The sequence below is a fragment of the Egretta garzetta genome, unplaced genomic scaffold (genome assembly GCF_000687185.1).
Source record: "Egretta garzetta isolate BGI_Z169 unplaced genomic scaffold, ASM68718v1 scaffold256, whole genome shotgun sequence".
In the NCBI taxonomy this organism is placed as follows: Eukaryota; Metazoa; Chordata; class Aves; order Pelecaniformes; family Ardeidae; genus Egretta; species Egretta garzetta.
This window is the reverse complement of record NW_009260073.1, coordinates 2,535,928-2,555,972: the sequence shown is the minus strand read 5'-3', so window position 1 is coordinate 2,555,972 and position 20,045 is coordinate 2,535,928. Positions and strand designations below refer to the sequence as shown.

Genomic DNA, 20,045 nt, shown 5'->3' with positions numbered 1-20,045 from the left:
ATGAATACTGGTGGAGTAAGAAGGGGAATGTACTGCAGAAATTGGCTAGACTTGCATATTCTCCCTAACCATGTTGTATTGGTCCCTCTGGAAAAACACCACCAGACCAAAAAACCCCATTAGTCTCAGTCAGTGGGGTATCCTTACACATCTGTGTTTTCTGAAACGGAAGTAGACAGAAAAAGAAGCACGTGTTTGTGTATTCTATTAGAGCATGGAATAAACTTTTGTCTTCCCAGAACGCTGAAAATTACCTAAATAATACTAGCTTGATATGAGACATCCCTCTCCGCCAAATCTAACTGTTTTAATAGGATGCAGGAGAGAAGCCTGTCTTACGCCAGTAAGATGTTTTTAGTTGACATAGTTTTAGTCTACATTGCTGAATGCCTGATCAAAAGAGAAATCTAGTAAGTTTACAAAGCCAACTAAACTTGTTTCAAACTAATCATATTTGAATGTTGTCAAAGGTGAAACAGTTACAGAGGTAGGCAGATACCTTCTTCTGAGCATATTTAAAGCACCAGTCTGGTACTGGCTGCTGCTAAAGAAGGTGGTCTTCTGCCTGCCTCCTCCCTTCCTAACACAACTCCAACGCAGCTCGCTGACTGGTGTCACAGGGTGAACATGAAGCAAGAAGAGGCAGGATTCTGCCAGCTGAGCAAACTTCACCCAGCAAACTGCTCTGATGGCGCAAACTTTTTGTATAAACAAAAAAACAGTGTGAGAAGAAGCAAATTTAAATTATATGGGTATTTACAAAATGATCATTTGACTCTACTCTTACAACGAACAATTACCACAAAGTTCTGCTCTAACTGAAGACGTTAGAAACTAATGCCGTAACAGTTCATGGAACACAGAAAATGAAAATTAATAAATGCATATGAATTTTATGTTAAAACCCTGATTTATACTGTTCTCAGGATTTTTATGTTTTATGGGTCAGCCAGCATTCTTTCACTAAGCTCAAGAAAAAAACCCACCTGCTAATTTTTTTCGAGTTAAACCAAAAAGCATTCCAGCATAATTTAACCAGAACCTAGGAAAGACAGTTTCAGAATCCCAACAAGGGACAGCTGACAGTAAAAGGTATAAAAATAGGTTCTGGTTTTTTCTGTTTGTTTTTTTTTTTTGCTGTGCATCCCTGCACCCACCAAAGACTTGGTGTTTTCTCCCCCCTTTGAAGGTATCAGCTAAGTTATGTCTGAAATAAAATGAGATGTTCAAAAGGGTGTAGACATTTGCAGTTGAATTTAACACCATTAACAGCTATATTAAAAATATTAAGATTGAAAATTTAAGACCTCCAATGCTAGTGGTGTCACAATTCAGTATCTACATCATAACTTTAGGCCGTGCTTATTTGAATAATGGAAAAACCTATAGTTATGTGAAAAACAGTAGTTAATCAAGAACCTATGCCTCAGTGCATAGGTAACAATCTTGGTGTTGCATACTCACCAGGCAGGTGTGTTAAAAGGCATTAACTGTGCCATCAAATAAAAGAATCACGAATTATGGTACACAAACTCTTAATAAAATTTTTAAACTACAGCAGTCCAGGACATTTAAAAAAAAAAAAAAACACAAGTATATTCAGAGAATTGTAACTTGTCAAAATACAGTACCTTTCCTGTCAAAAGAAGAACCCTTATCTCTTCTGAAATGTAATTCCTGTCATTGCAGAAATCCTGTATAAAAAAAATAAAATAAAAATCAGTTTGTGTTTGATGTCTCAATCTTGCTGTTGGACTTTTATATATACATGATTGACTTTTCAAATTAAATGCTACTATCAAGTGGTACAGATACTTCCCACCAAGCAACTTCCTGACAAATGACTCAATCTAATAAAGTTAGGTCAAACCAGTATTTTGGAAGAGATTTGTAGCGAGCATTACTGAATGACAGTATACCATACCTGAAGTTGGGATTAACGTTTTTTTCTTCTTGAATGACATGGATCATTTGCAGTGAAGCAAAACTGCCCTCTCTATTTTTTCACTTGCATCTTTTTAATGGGAAATCCAAAGACAGGAAAAGAGGTGCTGTTTTCTCTAAACAAGTTGAAAGTCGCTACCTTTGTCACTCTGAGTGCAGTTTACACAGACCAAAACACTAAATCTGAATGCAGGTAGCTATCACAGACACCAGCTCCTTGTCACCATGGCACCTGCCATTTTACAATTAAATAAGTGAACTAAATTTTGCTTAAACAGACTCTGGAAAGGCTGTTAATCTGTTAATTAACACTGACACTGCCTAAGACACTGAAAAATGTGAAATGTATTCTTCAGTACAACCAAAACATCAGGTCTGGTCCAGAGTTTTACTTTGATTCCACTTAGACTTTTTAGAAGTATGCCTCTTAAAGAACAGTGTTGCTATTGCTGACAGTAGAGCTGTACTCACAACTATTACTAGGCAGTAAGAGGACCAACTTGTACAGCAAGCGAAATAGCCGAACAGCTACTGACAGATATAAACATACCACAGATAACATAAAAAAATGTTCCCTTTTTCTTTTTAGTCTGCTTTGCATTCTAATTCAGATATACAGTCAGAATATACATATATTCTTATACATTCAGAAGCACTTGTAGAACACTTTAATGAAGTGATCTAGCAATACATGCTAACTTACCAATATTTACTCTAATTAGCTCTCACCTCATTACAAACATTTCTGACACATGTTCATAAGACACAGGTAGCATAGTATACAGCCGATGTTAAAATTAATTGCTGAGGATAAAATATATGCATTTTCCCCACTCAATGACATTATGTTATGGAGATAATCAGCTCTCAGTTATAAAAATCAAAGTATTTCCCTTTATTACTTCGGAAATTAAATTAAGAAATTTACCTTTTCAGGTTGTGTAAAAAATTTGGTTGGCAATACGGGGTCCTTCGGTGAATCTGCATTGCACAAAGCACTTTTGCTGTTGATTACACATAGTGCTACATCACATACTGTATAAAGTTTCTGAAGAAAAGAAGAAAAGTATGCTTTAGGAATTACTGTTTTTACAGTGTACAGAGAACGTAGTTCTTTATAAAGTTTAATCTATGTGTTAAAACAACCACCACTGAGGACATATTTTGTAATTACATCATTATCCATACTGTTAGCCCTTCAAACACATACAGAAGTCCCCATTTTTCACATGATACTATTTTTAATAAAAACTAGTAATACCTTACATGCCCATGCTGTACAATAGAAGCTCTTGCTCAATGAAACCACCATAAATGGTTTCTCATCTCTGCTAGAAACTAATAGGTTTAACAGTAGCCATATAATACAGTATTTCCTCCCCCAACAGCAAAGATATTTATGTTGGGAATCTAGGCAATAGGAGTTAAAATAAGGCAGGTAGGCAGTAATAGGATTGTTTATTAACTCCATTAGGTATTGTGTGCTGGATAAGGTCAGCAAAGTTCTGAAAGAATGAGATTGGCAACATACAGACAATGCTTGCAATTAACGCTCTCTCTAAAAGACCATAAAAACGTCTGAGCTAGTGCTTTCAGATTTCCTGCAAATCCTGTTCATCAACTGCTTGTGAAACAGCCCATCACCCAACACTTATCTGAATTGCATTTCTTACTTCATTGGCCTTTGGCTCATCAGGAGACTGAGCATCTCGGGTAAGCTTGATGTTTTCTGCCATCTTTTTCATGAAGGCATGGCTATTGTTCTCATTCTTTGTCATTAAAACTTCAAGCATGAACCACAGGCACCTAAAAAGCCATAAAACCACAAGCAATTACATTCCAGCTTTTATACTGCAGCTCCTACATACAGCGATGTCTTAATTTTTGTCAGCTGTACTAGCTTTTTCTTAAGAAGCCACAATCAATTTGAAGATATCATAAACAGATAACATCATCCAAAGGTGTAAATAGAGTCTAGACCTTTAACACACAAAGTCTTAATCATACCCTTTGGAATAAATCTGCCAAATCATCATGCTTCTCTATTAAATCTGTAAACACTGCCCAACCAATCAACTTTTTTGTCTTCCAAATATGAATAGAATGGTGCCACCATCATCTAGATGAAATTCTGTAATCACTACCTTGGGCTATGTCTATGTTCCTATCAACAATGTACTCAAACACACTCAAAACAGGCTTAAACAAATCATACTGCTGCTAGACAGTTACCCACACTACGTGGTTTAATACTAGAATTTAGGAGAGGAGATCCAAAACTGAGCAGGTCAGATTCTTGCTAATGCCCCATATGAGAGGAAATGAAATCCTTACAGATCGAATTAGCTTTCCCAGTTTTCTTTCTTTAAATCTGGTTTATTTATAGGGATAACCCATTATATTTTGACTAAAAGTTTATTTTAAGAATTTTTCAGTTACGATATAAAGCACAACTGGTCCATCCATGCTATTTGCTATCAAGCTTCAGAGCTGCATGTGGCTAGAGGGTCAACAACAGTCATAAAATGGTAAAATAATACTTAATTGGGAAAGACATATAGGTGGGTCTGAGAAATGCAGACTTTGCCAGTAGCTAATTTAATTCTGAAGCTCTGGAAGAGAGATTACCTTGTAGAAAGAGGCTAATAAAAAACTAGAAAAACAGGATGACTGAACATTAGAATTCCCTGTCCACAAAAGCTCCAATCTTAACTGATACAAGTTAAAGATTGTAATGCAAGAGATGAAGGAACTCTTAGTTATCTGGTGTTCAAATAAAATAAGATATCTATATTCTGACTTGCATCCAAGAGCTACATATGCTATAAGTAAATAAATGTGTTAGATACCTTTACATCCATCTATTCACTATTCTTGAGAACTTACATGGGATGAATACAGAACTGATAACATACCACACCGACCCAGCTTTTCCAAAACCCTGTGTCATCCGAAGATTGCTATTGAGGACAAATTTTATGCTGGTAATTCCAGTTAACACGTGTCAACTTCAATAGCTTGATTTCCTCATGAAGTCAACAAATTAAATAAACCATTATCAACCCTGAACCAGACCTTTCCAGAACAACAGTGGGATTTCATGTAGTAAAATAAGCACCAGGAAGAATACAGTCACATAAAGCAAGTTCATTTTCTGTATCCATTTCACTATTTTTGGAGCATGAATTTGGAAGAAAACAATGCTGTCTCAAGATAAAAAAGAAGCCCCAACCCAAAAATACCGCTGTATGATACACTTAAAAAACTTTGTAAGAATAACTATCACAGATAATGGTTGGGGAACTTGCTAAGCACGTATTTACTTTACGTGACTGTATTTAGGCCATGTAAAACCAAGACGAACTCAGGAGACAACTACAACACACACTGCCAGGCTGCTTTTCCAAGTTCACAAGCATCTATGTTAACATTTTAAAGTGAACACTGTGACTCTCAGAACTCTTAAAAGAAACACTGTATTACATTATATGAGAAAAATGTTTTGCATTTATCTCAGGAGACTCTTCAGAGAAGTAGTCCTGCCAAAATTCCTGTACAGAGTATTTCTTTGTTTGGAGCAGTCCTCTCTGGCTAGTTCAGCCAGCCTGTGACAAACATGAGGGAGGAAATTTGACAACAAAGGAGATCTAAACAAGGGGTGTCCAAAAAAGCTCTGTGCACTAGAAAGCACTTCTCAGAGAAAGTACTAACTCAACAACTGCGAATCAGAACTTGTTCCATGCATTTCGGATAAAGTACATGCTGGGGAGTGCTTTCAGATGTTGCCAGGAACAGGGAGTCCTGGGACAAAATGTAGACTGAATGATTAGGTAAGAAATCTTCACTGACTTCGGGTTCTGACCAGGTATGAGTCAAGTAACTCAAAAAATCAGAATAAATTAAAATTTTTCATTTAAAGAAAGAATCAGACTCTCACAGGTGAAGGTGCAAAAAGAATTAAGATGTAAACTGGTCTATTTGTGCCAAGAATGAACTGCTTTTCTAATTATGTATATTGTAGGATGTGGTTATACACATGCCTTTGTAATACCAAAACAACACAGCTCACAGTCCCACCAAAAATAAATACAAGAAAAAACCAAAACACTAAAACCAAAGCGGGGGGGGGGGGGGGGGTTTAAACAATTTTCTTTAACAATTTTTTTAAGTGTTAAAATTTAACTATTTTTTTAGAATCCATTATAAGACACAAAGGAATATAAAAGTTATGCTGAAGGTATGGAAGATTATTTCTTAGACATACAAGAAGGTCTCAAACTAGAAACAGTACAGAACAAGCTTCTGTATGACAGGCTTGTGTACAATAACCTGTGCTGAATACATTAAGAAGCACTAAGCCTGCACTGCAGACATACAGCACAAATGATTAAGTCAGCAGCAAACTTAGCACGAATTCTAGTAGGTTTGCATAGGGAAGAAAAAAAGAAGAAGAAAAAAGTTTCCAGTGAAGCAGGACTCTGACCCAGCATCAGTGGCATTACGTTTTCAAGCCTTGGAGAAGCCCTATATTTTATAAGTTCCAAAATATTTGAACTGACATTACTTGGCATCTCTTCAGTGTGTTGGGAAATTCTACAGGTATTCCTAGGCACAGATACAAGAATCCAAAATCATTACTTCACTTTAAAAGAAGCCTAGACAACTAACTAATGGGGTATACTATGGTGTGACCTACAGGCTACCATTTACTCTTTCATAATATACTGCTAAGCAGCTGTTGATGCCTTCTTCCTTGGTATAAATTGTTACACATTTCCAAGATTACTGTTTTGCAAAATAATTCCTTCTTCTAACCAGTTTTTTCCAAGCACAGAAAAATTCTCAGCATAACAACTCTAGAATCATTTGGCACTTACTCTTTGACATCACGAAGCTGATCAACATCCTGAGGTTTTGTGAAATCCGGATCATGTGCCAGTAAGTGAATCATATATGGTACCACATATTCAGGCAGCAAGGATAGCAATTTTTCTACAGTAACAAAAAATCATAAATAACCTCTGTATTACACACACACACGTGCATCACAAGAAACACTTTTTAAAGTATTAATTTTCAAATATGGAATGTAAAATTTCAATTTACATTTTCTTCCTGCAAATTTTAATTTTAATGAATCATTAAAAATAAATGAACGAGTTCTACTACTACAAAACTATCTGGTCTTACTTCAGGAAGACGGTCATAAAGCTTGAAATATGATAAAACAAAATTTTATTTTTTGAGCAAAACTACCACCACAGTAAGAGCACTGTATTTTACATGTATCATTCTCAGCAATGTACAGAGAAATAAAATACTTCATGGTTTATGCTAATGCTAAACTAAGTAAATTTAGATTTGAATGTGTCTAATATAAAGATGAGGAAACAAAAATTAAACTTAGCCAGTGTTTCTTGACAAAAGCAATTTGCTTAAGTTTTAATGATTACTCCTTCCAGTTTAGTATTTGACTGTTGTATTCTTAACAATTTTACTGAAATACTAACCGTTAGCCATAGGATTCTGCTTAATATATTCTCTTCGTATACTGATGTTTTTGAGCAAGCACTGTCTGGCATGTGCTCTTCTCTCTTTCACAGGGTCTTTGGCACACAAAGCAAAGATTGCCATATATTCCAAAGGGAGCAGTAATTTCACAAGTGCCTTATGCAGTTTCTGGGCAAATATCTGCCTCACTTGGTAGCACTCATCCTATAGCAACACAAAACATGAATGCAACCATTAAAATCTTGGTCTTGGGGGAAAAAAAAAAAAGCATTCAAGGTAGAATTATGAGGAGACATTTTAAAAATATTAACAGGTGCAGCACAATAAATACCTGAAGTTTCAAGAAATTTTCAAGTTTCTTTTGAAAGCTGCAGTGAGGAACAGAAAATTCTCAATGTAGCAGCAATAAAAGCTCAAATGTAAGGACTCTGAACTCAATTAAGAGTCACTTCAATTCAAATGCAGTTACTTACATTAATGACAAGTGCACAGAGCTGGAACTGTTCTGGGGTAATTATTTCATGGTAACAGGGTTCCTGTGCAAGCTTCATTATTGCACTACCAGCAGCTAACCGCAGTCGAGACATATCTGATTTACTATACAAACATGAGAGAAAACAAAACAAAACACAACTCTCCACAACTATCCTTAAATTACTTGCATGTCATGACGACTTCTTTTTACAAGATCAATGAGCAATTAAGGTTTTTCTCCATCAGATCAGATGACAGTTCTATAGCTTCAGATCAAGCTAAATTAAACCAACCAAATTTGTGAAAATAAGGGGCTCTACTTTCCCACAAAAAACTCAATTCCAGTAAAATAATGAAATGACAGGAGTCAAGTTTCTTGGTTTCGTATCACTGCCTAAGTGAAAGCAATGCTTTTGCCACAGATTTTCTCTTTCCTTCCTTCACCCTCACAATGGAGATGAGGTGCAAAGTTACCTCAGTGTTGGAATGAAGAAGCTCTACCCAAGATCGCCCCGACTCCTAAGTGTGTTAAATCTCATCACTCAAATTGTTTTCAAAGATACTCTCGCAGATCTTTTACTCTCTAGAATGTCTTTTACTATCAAGACACTGACAGGATTCCAAGTTAGATTATCAGTAAATTACAAAAAAGAAGGAGTATCAAGCATTTTTTTACCCTTGCCATTCCACTCCTAAAATTAAAACTCCAATCAGATCCATTTTCTATCATCCCATTAGCCAACATTGTGCTCAACTTAAAAATTCTAAAAAAGCTCCAAAAGAATTAATATTCTTTGAAATTCTACAACAAAACTGATGGAAGCATGAAAGAAAAAATCTGACCTGATTCGCTTCTGTTCTGTCAAGTCTCCTTCACTGACAAGCATAGCTGATAATAACCGGAGCGTAGAATTTGCGGATTTCGACTGGTTGTTTTTCATACCCAACAGCCAGCGTACCAAAAGTTTAATTGCTTGCACCTATCAAACATGAACAAATAAACAATGAACTTACTTCCTAAAGTTGATAAGGCACTAAAACCTACTGCTGTCAAACTGAAATTTCCATAGACTTTATTTATTAGATAGAGCTGATTTATTTTTAAAGGAACAGAATGAAGCAGTAAATATTTACAGAGTGAAGAAGGAAGTAGCAGTCTTTGTGACATCAGGACATTTCAACTACGGATCAGTGTCTTCTCACAAGTGCATCTAGAGGATGCAGGATACTTGCTACATGATTAAAAATAAGAGCAAGTAGATAAACATTTCTAGAAATGGCCATAATTAGATTCACGGTAAATAGCCTATAAAGATGAATGAATAAAATTCACCAATGTCTCAATTTAATTCAAATCTGTTTACAGTCAGTACAGTCAAATTACCTTTCTTGTAAGGAAAGCTTAAACTTTTGATTCTCTTCATTTTCTTAACATTCAATATAATTAATATCAGTAACTGAAGACACTAAAATGCAATTTCTGCCAGTTCTATAACTGTGTGTATAATCCACAAAAACTCTAGAACTCTGCATATTCTAAGACGACTAATAGAAAAGTACTCAAAGGGATTTATTCTAACTCTTTCATCGCACAGCCTGGAAAAAAATAAGCTTTTAATCTCAAATATACACATTGTTACTGACAGCAGATCATTCACCTTTGCTAGTACTTCTGGAGAAACTTCTTCATCTGGAGACCACAATTTTCCATTTTTCTCACCTGTTGACTACAGATATTCATGTCAGTTTAAGAACTGGTTCAACACATACAGAAAATGTAGACGTAAAAATGGAAAAAAGTGACGGACTAAGATTTCTTTCACACAAAGATCTTTTATAATGCAGTATCACTGTACTAGCCATTTATAGAACATTCCTTTACTGACCCATTTAACAAAAACAAACAAACAAAAAACCCAAACCAAAACAAAACTCTATTCCCCACAGAGCTAATAACAAGCAAACAAAATAGTAAGGACTTACCAAAAAAAGAAAATCTTACCCTGTCATTCATTAGGAGATCTTTCACAATGAAATTTGCTACAACAGATTTCATTGGAGAAGCAAACTGGTCTGGAGCCAACATAGAAATATGACCCAATGAGACTAATGGAGTTATAAGTTGTTCTGGTACATCAGCATTCAAACTTCTACTAAGAGGCTGAGGAAGAAAAAAAAAAAATTTTTTTTTTTTTTTTTTTAAATTCAACTACAGGTAAGTAAGCTAGCACGCTGAATTTATTTTACTGCTGTATTGCTGATGAGTTTCACAGTTTTGAGATACGGGCAAAATAAGCTTTATATTCTTTTCCTGTTTTAATGGTGAAACACATTCAAACCTGGGAGATATAGGAAAAACTCTGGCTCATTCTATTCAAGAGTTGTGAAAACCTGAATTGTAACTGCAAATGGCAGAAAATAATAGCAGGTAAAAAAAACCTTGGAAACCACTAGGGACATTTCTATCAAGCAATCGGTATTTCTCTTCCAGGTAACAGTCACCAGTATAATTCTGTGTTGCTGTATTGCTCAGCACCCTCACATCATATTCTGGTATTAGCAAGGGAACACGCACTCTGACAGAAGTCCAAGCAGAGATCAAACTTCATAAGCTTAATTCAAAGCTTTTCACACTTCTGAATTATGCATAGGTTCAAAGACAGCCAAGATTAAGAACCTAAGATATTTTACAAGTGCAGGCTAATAATGTTATTTAAAAGATTACAGTGAAAAGTAATAACCTCTCTGCTCTGCATAAGGGGACTTTTTGCTTTACAACTTGCCTAAGCAAGCAGTAAGTGAGCAGTAAGCTAATATCCGAGCTTATAGTCAAGTAGTTATTCTGCACTCACTTCCTCAGTGAGAAAGTGCTGTATGTGCAAAGACCTTAAACATGATAATTTAATGCAGTTTGAAAGTAGAGGGTGTTACCTCTCATTTAGTGTGGATCATTCTAGCATATTTAGTTTATTTCCCCCTAACTTTTCCCATGTAGACAAAAAGGAGTACACCTTATCTATCAGACATCACAATATTACAAAACTGTGACTGTAAGAAACAAACATTAATATTTGCTATTGTAAAATTAATGACTTATCTCAAGACCAGGTTGGACGGGGCTCTGAGCAACCTGATCTAGTTAGCGGCATCCCTGCTCACTGCAGGGGGGTTGGACTAGATGACCTCTAGGGGTCCCTTCCAACCCAAAACATTCTATGATTCTATCTTGACTACCATGCCCCTGTAGGCTTCCTGACCTCACAAATTGTTATCTGTTAATAAACAGTATGAACTAAATTAATGGTAATTACTAGTATCAATTAAGAAGAACAGAAATAAATCTTAAATTCAAAAAAGCAAGACATACCTCAAAGATCTGTGCAAGTTGTACTTCTTTATTTGAAAATATGGCATGTATACAGTGAACAGCTTGTTTTGCCTGATGAGGAGTGCCTCTTTTTGCTTTCTGATGCAAAATCGGAATTAGTGTTCTGTGAACATTAAACAAAATACTTCAAAATGCAATTTGCAATATACAAAAACATAAAGCTCTTCACCTATACAAATCTATCCTAACAGTCTTATAAATCAAGCATTCCTTTGAAGTCTGTTCAGGAAGGATCATAATCATAAAGTGAAAAGCAGGATGCAATTGTATTTAGTAATACTTGTTGAACATCTGACTGTACACAGTTAAGCAGAAAAAAGCCCACAGGGAAAAATCAAACATGAAAGAAAATAATGATCAAAATAAGGCTGTTTAGAAAGCCAAATATAAGGTGGGGGGAACCTGACAGGTTCAGTGATGGTAAACTCCTGGATTTGTTATCCAAGCTTGGAACTGACAGCTGAAGAAAATTTATGAAACAACCAGTAAACATTAGTGTGTTTATAGGCCTTTACTACTTTAATTTTGGTCTTTAATAGCAACTTGTACTCAAGTGAACAACTGCTTTGTTCTCGGCTTTTGCATTTGAGTCCCCTGAAACACATCTGCTGATCAGAGGCCACTGAAGGGAAGAGCAGGGCAGAAGCCACTCCAGAGACCAGGTTGAGGTTGCTCAGGCTGTTCAGTTCCTACTCCTGAGAGAGTGCTGGAAGGCAGGCCTGTCCCCTGAGAAGTCATCATCTGAGACATTAACTCGTGAGGTTTACCATGCAACTCACCCAACAAATGACACAAGAAAACAAAATTGCCTAGAAAGCGTCTGACACACAAACAGCTAAAAAAAAAAATAAAAAAATCCTGCTTTCTTGAAAGGCTCAGTAACAACACAGCACTCAGTACATGGATTATTTAGCACCCAGCCTTCACTGACACATTCTACATAATCAAAATCAGCAATAAGAGGCAGAGGAGGCGCTTGCAGGTTTGAAAGAATGAAGTCTCAAACATTTTCCTCAAAACCCGCATAAAGCGCAAAACCAAAGACCCCTAGAAAAATGTTAACGGTATCCTGAGTAGGAGAATATCTCTTCTCAAACCTGCTAAGATTCCACAAGTTAGATTAAATAAGAAACAAAATAGCAAAGAATTTGGTATAACATACAGTTAAAATAACCTTCAATGCCCAACCTACAGTCTTCATAGTGTAAGTACGTGCACATTAAAGGGCCTTTGCCCAGTGTCGGTGTATCGGTTACAAACCATACCTCATCACATGCCAACTGACATAAAACTGCAAAACGTGAAACCTGACATGTTTGCATGCACCTTTACATGTTCACACCTGCAAGTTCTCACGTGGTCCATAGGCTCTCTTTGAGCATGGCCAATGCTTCCATCAGACTCTAGAGTCACGTGGCAGTCCTTGCCCATGAACTGGTGCACAAACCTATTAATTTCCCATACGAGGGAGAACTCGGGCTACTGCTGGTGAGCATTACTTCGAAGGACAGCAGGCAGCTTGTTGGCGCAAGCAGTTTTAAAAAAAACAGGTCACTTGAAACAAACTATCTTGCTGATTATATCAAAACTTGTGTTTATGATAAAGATTTCTGAATATATGACATCTGGAACAACTACTTGTCCTCGGACTTCTTTTTCTTTGTGTCAGTGTAAACACTGACTTGGTTTTGGCTTTCAGAACATTAACCTGACTTGCTTGCAAACCATGCCGAGGGCTAGACTTCCATTTGGACAGTTATATTTTTAAGTTACTTGAGACTGCCTAGACTATACTTCAAGCAATACCTGGCTAAGGCATGAAGCCAAAAGAAATGTCAGCAATACCAGCTCCTTTGATAGAAGGTGATGTATCTCAGCAATGCAGAGTCTTGACTAAACTCCAGTAGGGAACTATACACAATTAGTACTATACTGACAATGGGGATTGCTGGGATTTTCCTTCTCTTCACCCCTACAAATGTCTTGAAAGGTGTCTCATATGTGACCTCGTAGCATTTTTCTTTTGCCCAAAATCTGATTCAAATCCTTAAGAATTCTGAGGTTACACCATCAATTCACTGAGAATTTAAGGTGTACACTGGTATGCATTTTAGCATGGTAATACCCAAGATGCTATTTCAATATATGAAAACGTGAAACCTGTGTTTTATCATCTGGATGAGTTAGTTACTAACAGTCTAATTTTAAGGTTTTAGATGTTACCCACAAGGTTTTAAATAGTCTGTGAATACCTAGTAGATTATGCAGCTATAATCAGCACTTAAAGCATGAATTGCATAATGCCGACTTATAGACAGCCAATTATTCTTTGTTAGAAATTCATGCCTGCTTCTGGATCTTGTTTTCCCAACTTGTTTCATAACAAACAGAGCTGTTAAGCATCAGAGATTATATTTTTGTTCCTTACAAAGATAGAAAAATTGTGTGAAGGACAGATACGAGTAGAAACGATGCCAAGGAATTACATCTTCGCCATATTTTTGCTGTTGCTTATTTTGTAACCTGGGAAACATGCTACACGCAATTTTTAATGTCTCTATTATAAGAAGATTTTTAAGAAGTACCTAACATGTTCAATAAATACACAAAAAATTGCAAGAACACAGAATTTAAAAATGAAGAGACAGAAAGGTAGTGAAGGAATGCAAAATGATGGAAGAGAAGCTTTTAATATTTACAAGATTATAAAGTAATTTTAGGGGCAACATATTGAATACACTATGAAGAGGCAAAATTCCAGGTATGAAAAGCAGCATGTGAAAAAATACACTCACGATCTTATCTGTGGCAGGTCTGTTTCTATTTTGTGACCCGTGTTTCTGAAAATCTGAATGGCTGCCTCAGCTACCTTATCATCTTCCATCCTGAGGCACTGCAGCAGAGACTCATAGGTCTCTGCAGAGTGGAACGAGGTAGGATGTGTAAAGGACAGAACCTGTAGATACATATTAAGAGAAAGGTATACTTATTCATGGTAAATGAATCATCAGAAAAACAAAATTATGGCTGTTTATGAGCATTACCATCAACATAAATAGCTATTACATGCTCATGAGAGATTATTACATTCAATAACTGCATTTTGGAGAATGTGATACAAGCATTTTCAATTAATCTATGCTTTGTTCTTCAGGTCCTCCCCTCCTCCAAATATTTTGTAAGATACTACATTATTTGAATATGTTTATTTGAATTATTTGAATATATTTATTAAAATGAACTTATTCAAGAGTATTTGGTTACATTCCAATGTACTTAAGAATGCTTTTTTCTAACTTAACTTTCTCCAGAATCTGTAGTCCCTGAGCAAAAAAGTAGTCAAGAAGGTTAAGATATCTACAAAACATAGATCACTGCCCTTTTAATCCAACGCTAATGAAGTAACACACATTCTGTTAAACAGAAATGTCAAATAAGAAACTAAGCATGCAGAGATTCAAGGCAAGACAAGAGAGAACAAGGTTATCCCAAAGCAAAACTATATTAAGTAAAGTTCAGATAACATAAGGTAGGGAGAACAATGAAAAGTTGCATGTATTTTGTGTATTCTTTGCATTTATCTTATCTTGGTTTCTCTGATCAGAGTTGCCTACTTGTGTGAGTGTCAATGTGTGAAATAACATTCTCAAAGAGATCCACATCGCAGCAACAAAATCTTCAACCTTAGCAGATTTCTTTTCTGAGCTACATTAGCAAACAGACATTACTTCCTTGCATACTTCTGTATAACTATTTTTACCATGGTTGTCACTACCAAATTTGGTGTGATATGTCTCCATAAACTCCATCTCATTCATTCACATTTCTGAAAAGTCTCACTTTAATTATGTAACCTTCCCCTCCATTCCCTCCTATATTTTATACTGCCCTTTGAAACATATTGAAAATAAAGTCTCGTTAGCGAACTGCCAAATCCATCACAGATGTTTTCCAGATACTTTAAATCCTTCTTTCTCCCCCAGCTATTTCTCATCACCACTGAGAACACAAGTTCCTCCATGCCCTTTTTTCTTCTCTACATAACTTGGCTCTTGAGTTTATTGCTTGCTTTTCTTCCAGTATCATACAGGCCCCAAAGAACGTGCTTCTCCTAATTTCCCCATTTCTCTTCCTCTCACTTCAGCTCTGCACCTTCTTGACTTCCCTAAGCAGAAACCAGTTTCTGCTTTAAAGTGTGTTTTTCAACTCTTGGCACCCTTTTCAAAACACACTTCTTCAAAAATCCCATCTCTTTCATTATTCTTTTCTCGAGTGAGTATTAATAACCAAGCACTTTCAAAGATTAAAAAAGTAATTATCTAAGTAATAGCTATTAAAACCATGCTAACATTAAATCGTTAGTCATACCACTTCTGTCCCTTCCATTACAAACTATAGCTGCATTAATGTAGATTACCTTGAGAAGTTCAAGTCCTGCACGAATAGCAGTATCAGGACTTACACCCTCCTCTTCATCGTCAGCTGTCCCCTCTATGGATTTATTCATTAGTTTTACTAGTGCACTGAAATAAGAGATATAAAAAGAAAAAAGTAAATTGATGTGACAATGAACCATGTTAAAGGTTGGAGACACCAGCAAGATCACCTGCTTTTGACAATAAAGGGAAGGCAGTAGTCCATTGAGGGGGAGGTGGTGTGGTGTTTGGTTTTAGAGTTGGGTTTTTTTAGGGCGGTAGGGGGTTGGGTTTTTTTGTTTTTTAGGGTTTTTTTTTTAATCAAGACATTCCATTATTCCCTTTCCTTCTGACTTAGCTTTCTACAAAATTAATTCTTTAGGGAAAAAAAAAACCCAACCCAAAACCACCCCCCATCATGTTGGCAGCATTCAGATCAACACATAGTTGCATGACTTTCAGAATGTAATTAGGTTGCCAGACAAGTCTCAAAAGAAATCCAAACATTCTCTTACACAATCCCACAAAAGCTAATTAATTTAACTGCTATATGGAAGACTGTGTTGCAGTTTGCTATGTGAAAATTATGATCAGCATTTTCACCTTAAGCCCCACAAATAGCAGCTTCACTGGAAACCACTACTGTATTTTTTAAATTATTTGCAGACAGCGCTGCAAAAAAGTAGAAGAAAGAGAAAAAAAAAATCGCATTCTTTAGGCTGCTAGAAATGAAGACATCACATAAAATGTTTTATTAAAAAAGCACATTTACCGCTAGGACAGACTAATCTAAATCCCCATAACTTTTTTTTTTTTTTTTTTGTGGTGTCATTTAAATCTCATCTTTATAATCATTCATGAGTTAGTATGATCTTTCAAACTTACCTAATGGCTTCTGAGTCAATATGTACAGGGGCAATTCTTTCCAAAAGAAATTTTACCATTTCCAGAAAAGGATTTGTTGGCTGCTTAGGATTTGCAAGTTTCCGGGCTATCTCCCTCTACAAGAATGTTAGATACAAACAAGAATTATATTAATCTTTCTTACTTCTTAAGCATGTTGAATAAGCCAAATACAGCCACTTATTTTAACCACAATTGTCTATATAATCAGTGAAACTTATTTTAAGGGGGGCTGTTATTATCCCCCAAATCTTTCTTAAGCACATCATTACCAAACTGTGTAAGCGTTAAGATGCATTTAGGTTTCTAGTGAGAGTTCTTCAGAGTTTCTTAAGGAACTGCAGGCCAGATCCAAAACAGTATCAAGGGAGAGCTAAAGGCAATGTAGATGAATTTAAATATCCATGTTGACAAGAGTAACCCATAAATCTGTAGGTAACCGTGTTGTATGTGAGATTTTATAAGCAACAATGAAAAAATTGCACTAAAAGCTACACTACTGCAGATGTGCAGAAGCACTACACTACCTTGGCTACAACAGATGTTCAGACCCCATGTACTTGCCTATAAATGTTTTGGATCCCAAACCCTATTTTTCCCTTCTGAATGCCCCAAATGTCAAGAACGTTAAATTCAGCTGCAAACCTAGCAGAAGGTAGATAAGAAGATATTTTTTGTTTTGAACAGAGGTCTAAAAATCTCTCAAAAGAAATTACTTCTTGACCTTCGTTTTCCTAAAGAGTTGGATACTGCAGACCCTACAAACTAGTAAATTGTTCTAACTGTTATGCTAAAATATCTTCAGGAAGCAGGAAGAAACCTTCCTCTTTAAATTGCATCATTGCATTCCCAAAGTGCAAAATTTACTAGTTTAGAAGGAGACCTACTCTATTCCTTCCCTGGGCAATCTCAGAGCCATTACACAAAACCCAAGAAGCCTATATTTGTTTGTTGATGCTCTCTATAGTGATTTCTAAAAACTAAATTTCTTACTTTATTTTGGGACCATAACAAAATAAAAAGTTTTTGATTGTTACCACAATCTGTAAATCTCTGGAAAAGTCCAATTTAATAGTAAGGTGTGTATTTTCATCAAGGAGGTTAAATAGATGAGAGAGAGAGAGAGAAAGATGTATCTCAAAATAATGTTCTAGGAAGAAAAATAAATGAATAATAAGCAGATGGTATAATGTTTGGTTTGCTGGACTCGGAACAAATTTCATCAGTGTCAGAAGACAGTTTAGGAACCTTAGCATAAAAGTAATTTGAAATAAAATACTGAAAAAAAATGAAACTAGTCTTTTAGTCTTTATGTTTGATGATCATAAACCCAGGAAGGAACAAAGCTAATGTTTTCTTAGGAAGCAAGACGATGATCATAAATTATATTTTCTATAGTATCTACAGGTTAACCAAAAAGGTTATTTTATGAAAATCAGAAATATGTAAAAATCATGTTAAGGTACTAAAAGAGACCATTAACTCTGAATAACTGTTCTAAGCACAAATATTTAAGGCATAAAAGTTTGCTTTTCCATTTCCTTACCACACAGACATCTGCCTGTTTACAAGAACACGTAGGGCTAATTAACAGCTCAAGCTGGGACCGAAGTTTCTCATCGTCACCCAGAACCTGATTGAATTTCTTCACAAAATCTTGCGCTTTGCCAGGATCTGGAAGGTTTTCTGTATGATTAAACACAATTTAACGTAAGATAAATTTGCCACTTCAGGATGCCAAGATCCACAGAAGTAAATTTCCAGGAATGCTGCATTAACAGTTCATAGAACTTATTAACACTTACTTGCTATGGTCATCAGCTTTCCAAACATGGCAGCACTGTTTGCTTCTGACTGAGGACAAGAGCAGAAACAAACAAATCAGCGTTACCTCCTTTATAAAATATACCTTTAAGCTGATCTGTTAGTTCTTCTGCAGCACTTCATTCTACTCTGGAATCTTATGTTTTATGTTTTTGTTTTAAGAATAAACACTAGAATAGTGTATCAGTATCATTAGAAGCTACTACACACAGAAAAGGGGGAAAAAATCTTGCAACATCGAAGAACTGCAAAAATTCACTAATTCACACAAAAGATCAAAATCAATTGTTGGGAAAAGACCTCAAAAAACCCCCAAACCATTCCCCCAAGCCCACCCCCACACCAAAACCCCAAAGCAATGCCCTTCTATTTAAAGTTTCTGCTACTTTTAAGATACACTTATAAGTAACATTCCAGTATACTTCAAAACTTTTGTTTTCAAACAAACAAATCATTGCTTTATGTTACAACATTCCATTCTCAAAGTATGTTATAAAATGAGAAACAAAAAAAGTACATCAAAAGCAAACAAAGAACTTGGAAAATTTTTTAAACTTTTTAAAGTTATTGATGAGTAATATAAAAGAATGATGAGTAATATAAAATAATGGTAAACATAAGGAGCCCATAAACCTTTAAGCATTACTGAAAGTAATTTTACTTAATGAGAATGGAACATTGTCTCTATATGAAAATGAACAGAATAATAAAGTCACACTGAACAAATAATACAGTATTAAAACCCCCCAGTAAATTAGTCTAACAGGTCCACTGGATAATGTATTAATACTTTCAAAACCGTACAGTGGGCTGCTTATGCAAGTCTAGTAATTCTCGTACGTGACTTCTTAGCATGTTCTGGCACTTCCACATCTCATTCAGTGCTCTGGAAAAGTGCAAAACCAGAAAAGCAAAGCTCACCAATTTGTTCATGACAAGAACATGCTGGATGTATTAATAAACAAGATTGATTGGTTATTTATTGATCTTGAAAAGTGCAACATCTGCTAGGTACGATCGAAAAATACCAAGTATTAAAGATAACCATTACAAGCAAGGTGGAACTGATTTTCTCCTTTTACAGAACATCATCTCTCTTATTATTCCACTTGGAACAATTTCACATACGCAGGACAGCCACAGTATGGCTTACAACCACCCAGATTATCTTGAAAATAACATTTTCAACATAAAGAACAGGCCGCTACCAACTGGAATTCAGTTATAGATATCTTCATCATGGACCCTAATATAGAGCAAATCTAGAAGACATTACTTGCACATTTTTAACTCTGTATTATTTTCACTGAACGAAAACAAATGGGTAAAACCACTCTTCTCAAATAGCAAGGCATCTTTTTGTCTAAAGGACACGTAGAGTTTGCATATAAAAGGGAAATGTTTTGAAATGCTACCTGCAAATAATTCTAAGCATCAATTACTTATATTTTTATTTAAATCCTGATAATACAAGTAAGATTATGTAGAAGTTGGAGAAGCCTGAGAAAGCAAGCATTTGATGAATACAAACTATACTCACTTGACAGCATTCGGATCCAAGCTAGCATACAAATAGTACAAGCACT

At 35.7% G+C, this 20,045-nt stretch overlaps 1 protein-coding gene across 2 annotated transcripts in view; it reads right to left on the bottom strand.

The window, feature by feature from the left end:
• The window catches only part of PDS5A (PDS5 cohesin associated factor A), an 84,852-nt gene that overhangs the window by 12,116 nt on the left and 52,691 nt on the right, over positions 1-20,045 (bottom strand). For both annotated transcript variants that reach the window (XM_035896739.1, XM_035896740.1), the window contains exons 13-29: positions 20,000-20,045; positions 19,264-19,345; positions 18,441-18,489; positions 18,182-18,321; positions 16,618-16,733; positions 15,735-15,840; positions 14,113-14,273; positions 11,297-11,420; positions 9,932-10,090; positions 9,588-9,656; positions 8,773-8,909; positions 7,929-8,052; positions 7,455-7,659; positions 6,822-6,936; positions 3,618-3,750; positions 2,873-2,992; positions 1,632-1,694 (exon numbers count right to left, since the gene is read on the bottom strand). In XM_035896739.1, coding sequence (XP_035752632.1) covers positions 1,632-1,694; positions 2,873-2,992; positions 3,618-3,750; positions 6,822-6,936; positions 7,455-7,659; positions 7,929-8,052; positions 8,773-8,909; positions 9,588-9,656; positions 9,932-10,090; positions 11,297-11,420; positions 14,113-14,273; positions 15,735-15,840; positions 16,618-16,733; positions 18,182-18,321; positions 18,441-18,489; positions 19,264-19,345; positions 20,000-20,045 — 1,949 coding nt within the window. The remainder of the gene's footprint in view (positions 1-1,631; positions 1,695-2,872; positions 2,993-3,617; positions 3,751-6,821; positions 6,937-7,454; positions 7,660-7,928; positions 8,053-8,772; positions 8,910-9,587; positions 9,657-9,931; positions 10,091-11,296; positions 11,421-14,112; positions 14,274-15,734; positions 15,841-16,617; positions 16,734-18,181; positions 18,322-18,440; positions 18,490-19,263; positions 19,346-19,999) is intronic.